Source organism: Micromesistius poutassou (genome assembly GCF_964030765.1).
Source record: "Micromesistius poutassou genome assembly, chromosome: 10".
NCBI classification, from domain to species: domain Eukaryota; kingdom Metazoa; phylum Chordata; class Actinopteri; order Gadiformes; family Gadidae; genus Micromesistius; species Micromesistius poutassou.
The window spans coordinates 14,901,129-14,909,066 of record NC_140280.1 but is presented as its reverse complement, the minus strand read 5'-3'; the positions used below and the strand labels follow the sequence as shown (position 1 = coordinate 14,909,066).

At 45.4% G+C, this 7,938-nt stretch overlaps 1 protein-coding gene across 1 annotated transcript; it reads left to right on the top strand.

Moving 5' to 3' along the window:
- Nucleotides 1-5,093: 5,093 nt before the first annotated feature.
- bhlha9 (basic helix-loop-helix family, member a9) lies at nucleotides 5,094-6,056 on the top strand (the record flags this gene model as incomplete). Its single annotated transcript, XM_084474246.1, has 1 exon — nucleotides 5,094-6,056. One exon carries the CDS (start codon nucleotides 5,094-5,096, stop codon nucleotides 6,054-6,056), a length of 963 nt encoding a protein of 320 aa, XP_084330372.1.
- Nucleotides 6,057-7,938: the final 1,882 nt, after the last annotated feature.

Below are 7,938 nucleotides of genomic sequence, written 5' to 3'. Positions count from 1 at the left end.
GCATTTATATTGTTAAGCAATATCTTTGTTACATGTTTTGTTTTTCTAATAACAACATACTTACCTTTGCATAATTATGGCATAATGAACCACTTTATAGCATGTGGCCCTGCTGTATTTACTACCATGTGACATGCCCCTGGTATTCAATGTGCAGGTTAATTTCACTGCACCATGAAGAAGAACAATTGTATATCTTTGGTAGTAACGGCTTACCGTTACAGAAGAATAGTTAATGTTATCAGCTAAATGTAATCTAAAATCCATAACACAAATCTCCCAGAAATCTCTTATTTTTTTATCCAACTAAATTCTCAACCAAGTTGGGCTGGACTAATTCATGTCTTTAGGGCTGAGGCAGTTAGTCACTTACATACCTTTTTGGTGTTTTGTGAGGAAGCTGACATGTTGTGACTACAGTGCTTGCATATTTGCATGCTTTCAGGTGTAAATCAGCCAGGGATGGGTGGAGCAACGCAAAAGTTCAGTTCAGTTAAAGTAATGTTGCGTGTGTTTGTGTATGTGTGTATGTGTGTGTGTTCGGGGTGTGTTTTCAAACTCAGGTTGAGTTTTTTTGCATTCTGCTGAAGGATGCCGGTTGTTTGGGTGTACGTGGGGATCAAACCTGAACCCCTAGTTTCTACACTATCCAGAAGCGCCTAGAGAGTTGATTTATAGTGATCCTAAATACATAGAACTATGAACATAATTTACTGTTCCAATACTTGGAAACCAAAAATGAGATAGGGTAAGTATAGCCTAAGTAAGTATTAGGCTAGTGAATAGATAGAATAGTGCATGTTTAAGATTGTCAGACAATATCAGATTCTTTAATTTTATCGTTTTTCCACCAAAAAAGTTTTTTAATTCTAATACCAATGAGAATTGTTTGCATTGTTCAGATATGTATGAGATGTAATAACAGAAGAGGAACAGTATATAACAATACAAAATAAAGAGAAATTGAAAAATATACAAAATATACAAATGGAAAATACGATGTTTCAACATTTGGGAAGAAAACAAACATCAACCGATTGATAAACACATTGCACCAATCTTACCTTTCAAGATCATAACTGCTTGGATGGATTTCCTTTTGCAGTAATCTTGCTTGGGCATGTTTCACTCCATCAAGAAAAATGTATAATATCCCTTTGGAAAATCCATATAAAGTTAAATTCTAATTGAAGCAATTACCTACAAGTGTCAACTTGAAATTGTTCTACTTTATGTATTTTTAGATGTCTTCTCACTGATATGTGTATATTGTACATTTATGTGTGCTTGCTACCAGGTTGTATTCCATGTAATACAATTGAATGTCCTTATGTTACATTAAACTATACCAGTCTGTGATTAATAATTGCTGGCAGTGGTGGCAGTGATGATGGTAAATACCCCAGGCCTTTTTCAGACTTTGTATTCATGGTTCACTGTGTGAAGGAGATCCATACTAGCCTACCCACTTATCTTACGCAGTGATTCACAATGATGTCAGAATGCTGTCTGACACACAGGGGACATGGATCTCGTAAGTCACTTTCCAGCACGTTGGAAAGTGACTGCATAAAGTATGTTTCACATGCGTCATCGTTCGCGCAATTAACTTGTCTTCAACATGAGTTCATGCTTGTACACTTAGCATCATAGTTTACTTTAGTAGGCTAGACGTTACAGAGTACAGTGTGAACGGATGTAGCCCAATTTACAAAAAATACTAATTGCCTTATAACCGAATTTAAGTAGGGTAATTCTGTTGAGTAGAAGGATTTTCACTGGTCCATTCAAACATTCTATTGTTAAGTAATGCATACACGTTGATAAACAGTGTTTCATGAAGGAGGCTCCTAAAATACCTAATAATTAGCAAAATAACATAATTGGACATCTTGGTCCAAATATTTTGCTACATGTAACTATGCTATAATTAAAGTGTATTTTCATTGTATAACACTTCTGCAAGCAATTTCACCTAATCCCCCCCCCCCCCCCCCAAATTAACCTGAACTTTAATATTAATAGGCCAATTTTATTAATTGAACTCGCCTTTAACACTGACAGACTTTGGCTTTAACGGATGATATCAAGATTGGCAGGAGGTAAAAGCAACTCAGCACCCTGAAAGTGTCTCTCATGTCTGATTTCACAGCGGAGGGAAAACGTGCCACATGTTGACTCATAGAGATAAAGCACCCCCCCCCCCCTTCTTCTTCTTCTTTGGTCAAAGGATGATTTCATTGGTCGAGACAGGCAGCGGTGAGCGATGACAAGAAGGTCCAAGTGGCTCAAGAACTTAAATAAAATCAGTTGACAGTTGGGAAAAGGCGAGAGTTCAGTGGCTCGTAACAGAGCTCTCTACCAAATAAATAACATCGGGCTTTGTTTATTTACCTTCATATTGCTTCACACTAATTGTTATTAATCTGAAAAAGGGGGTGGATTTAGCACTAAGCCAATAGCATGAATTAGAACACGGCTAATATAAGGAATTGCCATAAAAACTGCAAACTTGATAACATTAATTACAGCCAAATAAACAATTGCGGGGTGACTAATGGTGGTCCGGGATAAGTAAGGGAGTGCTTCCCCTTTGACTAGAGTTTTTTTTATAGAGGTGAGAAAATTCCATGCAAGGCGGCAAAAACATGCATTAACATACCACTGCAAAGCCAAGGTTAGAGAACCCAAAGCGTACTCACTTATTACCCCTAACCACCCCTTTGGGAATACACATCTATAAGGCTTGCTACACAGACCTCTAATAATGAACAGGTAACAACTAGTAATTACTGGGGCTACAGCGGGAGATTTACAAATCTCAGGTTCAGCGGCTTTTTGGAGAGGCCTCCATTCACTTGAAAATGGTTTTTCAACCAATTGCACGGCAAAGGTGCGTGATAAAAACCGAGTGATTTATTCACGGCGGCTGATAATTACTGGTGTCTTGTCACCTCTCAGAATGAATGGACAGGGAGGGTCCGAGCCAGTCGCCATGCTCTTACACCACGGCAGTAAATCTGACATGTTTGTGAAGCAATAAATCCCCGGCCCGGCTCACATCGCTCTGAGCCCCGTGAAATTCATCCTGGCGTGAGTCGAATGTTTCAAACATATTGTGCCACGAAGGTTTGCACTTTGTGGTGTGTATCCGAACGGATGATGGAAGGTGTTGATGAGTACAGCAGCAGTAATTGGTTAAAGTGTGACCAGTGCAGAAGCGGACCTCGGGTTGAACATGAGCACATCCCGCAGATTGATTATATGAGAGGAAACAGAGACCATATCATTATGTTACCTTTAGGTAACATAAAGATATGGTCTTTATGCTCGCAGCATCCACCAACCACGCTGGTCAGTTAGTGTGAGAGTTGGTATCTCGGCCGTTCTCACCAAGGGGGTCTGGACAGATTTTCCCACCTCTGTTCAATGGTTACGATTGGAGAGTCTGGGACCTAATTGTTGTAAAAGGTTGGCGTCTGACAGACGAAACTTGTCCAATAAAAAAGGAAAACGCCAGGAAGGAAGCAATGCTACTCAACGACCCCTAGTTCAGCATAAGAGGGGCTTGCCCTTTACTTACCTGACCCATTGCACTTGGCCAGAAGCACTGCTAAAGGTCACTGCTCTCATTCTTTGCTCTTAATGCTCTACGTTCTGTGCGTGAATTACCCAATTCTCTTCATATCATTATCTTGCATGTCCTGCTTGTACCGGTTTTATTTTAAGATAAATAAAATCTTGGAATGCAGCATTAACCTCCAGGACTTTAAAATACAATCTGCTGGAACAGCATCCTAACTGTTTAAATTTGACATCTTTATTTTCTTGCAGCATAAGCAATGGATAAAAACTTTAGAAGAAGAAAAAAAAAAAAAGAAAGATCGATTGCCTGTGCCGGCAGCAATTGTAGGCTCTAATTGTAAAATATTTGCCCTCTTGTATTTATCTCGGTTTGCTTTGAAGTCCAGGGGCCTGCTCTGCTGTTGTCCTCAGGTGCTGCCCAGGCCTGATTTATGGGTGATAGGTCCCAGGGAAGCTAGCCTAAATTATATGCTCCCTAAACAGGAGCGTCGAGGGATAGAAAGGAGAATCGCCACTCTGGAGACAGCTAATTGCTGGGACAAATCTAAGCTAGGCTGGATAAGAATCTTCCTCTGGTCCGCGGACCTGGGAAAAGGGGAAACGAGGAGAACAGGAGATTAGGGAAGATCCGATAAACGTGCAATTTGTCACAGATGTCCCTCAGACTAATATAAATGGAAGTTCCATTTAGTATTGCCCTGTCCATCATGCAGAAAACCATTTGAAAAAGGATCTGTGTTTGGACAACACAAACGGTGATGTTGGCTGCGATTGTGGAGTCAAAATGACTGATGAGATTCACCAACCCCGAAATTCTGTTCACAAAAACTAAACAAATGATAAAAATAATGTGTGTGTGTCTCAACTGTCTTAAGTATCCCCGGATCGCCTAATGAGAGGAGAAAAACCCTTAAATGGGTTCCTCTTAAAAGGAACATAGGGTTGTAGTACAATTTCCATTCCCAAATAATGAGTATGTTTCTGTTGCTTGTGTATTACGCAGACATGAAGTGTTGAAACTCTTAATAGATCCTGTAAGGAGGAAGAGGAGGGAGGGGGGTGTCAGAAAGTAGGAGTTGACATTGCCATTTGCCTGGAAGGCACCCATAAACCCGGGGAGAGAGAGATGGAGCTAGAGGGAGAGAGGGGTGGGGGGGGGGGGAGACAGCGCACACCATTCCTTACAGGTAACTGTACCATGTGACCGCCTGAGCCATAAAAAGCAGGCCAACCTGTCTCAAGCAGACACTAGTCAAGATCAACGTGCTGGGGGAGACAGAAGAGCTGCATAACAGCACTGTCAGCAGCTGCAGACACAGAAACAAACCAGAGTCAGGGAGCCAACAGCACCACATGCACACAGGAACCCTCAAGGATCTCGGGCACATCCTCCCTGTCCACTTCCTCCAGACTTCAGACAGAAAGCCCCACCTTTCAGAAGACGACCTTCAAGACTACAGCCCGCTCTGACGCTGGGCGACAGGAGACGCTTTCAACACCACCTCACCATGAGCTGCAGCAGCGTGGAGGGCTCCGAGTTTTCGGAGGAGGAGCTGGAGCTCGGCGGGCTGGGGCCCGACGACGAGGACGACGACGACGACGAGTGCAGCGACGGCAGTGCCAAGGAGCCCTACAGCGAGGGGTCGGCCAGCGGCCCGGAGGACCCCGGGGACGGGCCGGCCAAGAAGCGCAGCCGGCCGGTCCGCTCCAAGGCCCGGCGCGTGGCCGCCAACGTGCGGGAGCGCAAGCGCATCATGGACTACAACCAGGCGTTCAACGCGCTGCGCGTGGTGCTCAACCACGACCTGAGCGGGAAGCGCCTGTCCAAGATCGCCACGCTGCAGAGGGCCATCAACCGCATCTCGGCCCTCTCTGTCTTCCTCAGCTCCCACCCTGCCGGCGAGCCCGCGGGGGGGAAGGTCTGCAGCCACCGCGAGTGCAGCAGCAGCAGCAGCAGCAGCAGGTCCTCCTCTTCGTCCTCTAACGTGGCGGGGGGCCCCACGGGGATGAGAGCCGCGTCCCGGCTGATGGAGCAGCCCCGGGCGGGGACGGTGGTGGCGGCCCCCCGGCCCGAGTCGCAGGCCTACATCCCCTGGCCCGCGTCCCACCTCCCGCACCAGATGCAGTCGCAGCAGGCCGCTCACATCCACAGACTGCCCGGCGAGCCGCACCTCTTCATGGACACGGTCGGCACGTCCTGCCCGCCCTCGCCGCATTACCCGTGCTACCCCAGCGACGGGGGGCAGCTCTACGCCTCGCACGGACACTGCGGCAGCCCCGCCGAACACCCGCCCAGTCCGCTGAGGTACCCTCAGGGGGGCGAGGGGTTGGGGTACCCGCCGGCGGTGTGGGCCTCCTGCGCCCAGGGCTACGTGGATAGTTTTGCGGAGCCCTCCCCGCCGCTGGGGCTTCCGTGGCAGGTGAACTACCTGCAGGAGACCAGGGCCCAGCACAGCCTGTCACTGCTCTGACTCCCAGGACTTGAGGAGGATAAGGAGGAGGCTGTGGCTGCCAATGTTTGCCAAAAAAACAACAAACACAGTTTGATTGGTCTCAGGGGAGACACTGACACTGACGTGAACATTGTTGTTTTCTTCCTGTTGCTTATCACTTTCAGTATTACTGTATTAACAGAGTTGGAAACCCTGCAAAGTCCAGAGCAAAACCTCCATGTTGATGTGTGAAGTGTACAGGATTGGGATTGTTGTAACTAGAGAGAGAGTAGAACCCTTGAACTGCAAACCGTCTCTGTCACAACTGTGTTCTTAAGTTATAGTTTGTCAACATTCATATCGGTTTTTTTTCATTTGGCAAATTAAAGAAAAGGTGACCTTCAGGACTAATCTTGTATGTTCTAATATAAATCCTTCTGTGAAGCATAGTGATTATTTTTACTATAGTACATGTGCAGCCATGGAGAGTTGACACTTTAACCAGTATGTCTGTGACCATATGATTGGAAAACAGAACGTTATTGTAATGTAAAGCACTTGAAAAAGCATGAAAACTATTTACATCTGACATTGAAATACATTCTGACAGACATTCTGTGTTCAACACATATACCTCTCAGGTCTGGAAGCATTGAAAGCAACCAATAACAGGCTAACAATGCATAGCAAGATGGTGGTTAACCTCTTAGGAATGCCTTAAAACAAAATAATTCATGTTATGGAATGTATTTTATTGCTGCATACTGTCAAATAATGACATAACACTGCTTTTGTGTCATTATTTTTAAATGCCAAACATTAAATATGACAACAATATGATATACGCTTTGCTCATTCTGTGCCACACATGTTCTGTATTTTTGTGTGTGAGTGTGCGTGTGTGTGTGTGTGTCAGGGGGTGTGTGATGGGGGTGTCTCATAGCCTAAGGTGTGTAGCCTCTACCTGAGATGACAGAGGTCCTTGACTGGGCTAAGAAATGTCTTTACAAGTCCATTCTCGTAATTTTTCCAGAGACAAAAAAAGTCAAGGGTGCCATTTACATCAAGCAAGATGAAAGCCTGACCGACCCAGGAACGCAGTACTGTTTGTGTTTGTGTGTTTGTTTGTGAGTGAGGCCTGTCAGTCACAGTTGAAGTCACTGCAGTGGGGAACACGACTTTGTGTTGTATTTGTAATCGACCCGCTTGTACACCAATAATGACTCATCTAATAACACGATTTCCAAATCCCTACACAGAACATAAACAAGAGAGAAAAAGAGAAAGGAAAAAAAGTAGAGATCCTCAATGAGTGTTGGCACCAATCGCCGAAAGCAATTGGATTTGAATTGTTCCGGGAAATACTTTTGCCGTGAACATTTCCTCCCAGCGCCAAAACTAGCTTCTGAAGTCAAAACAAACCTTGGCCGTCCTGTGCTGAGTGGTATGTCATTGGAAACAGATTTAATATTAGACTATAGGACAGAGCCCACAGACAGATTTATGTGGACTCAGGAAGGAAGCCTGGGCCCCGTCATCAGCAGGCTGAAATCCCCCTGTTGAGCGGCATGGGCCCGCAGGTGGAACCGGGGTGTGTGTGTGTGTGTGTGTGTGTGTGTGTGTGTGTGTATGCGTTTTTTGTTCTTTTTTTTTGGGGGGGGGGGGGGGGGGGGGGGGAGTTCCTGGAGGTCTGAGATCGGCAGAGGCAGCAGCAGCAAAAACAACATGTCTGCAGGCGATACACTGTAGGCCTGAGAGGAGAGAGAGAGAGAGAGAGAGAGAGAGAGAGAGAGGGGGGGGGCGGGGCTACCTGTGTTACAGCAACAATTAACAGACAGGAAGGAAAAGGGGCAATATGGACAGATACATGAATGTGGTGGAGGTGTGGAGGGTATGGGAGGGGAGCGTGGGTTAGACCAAA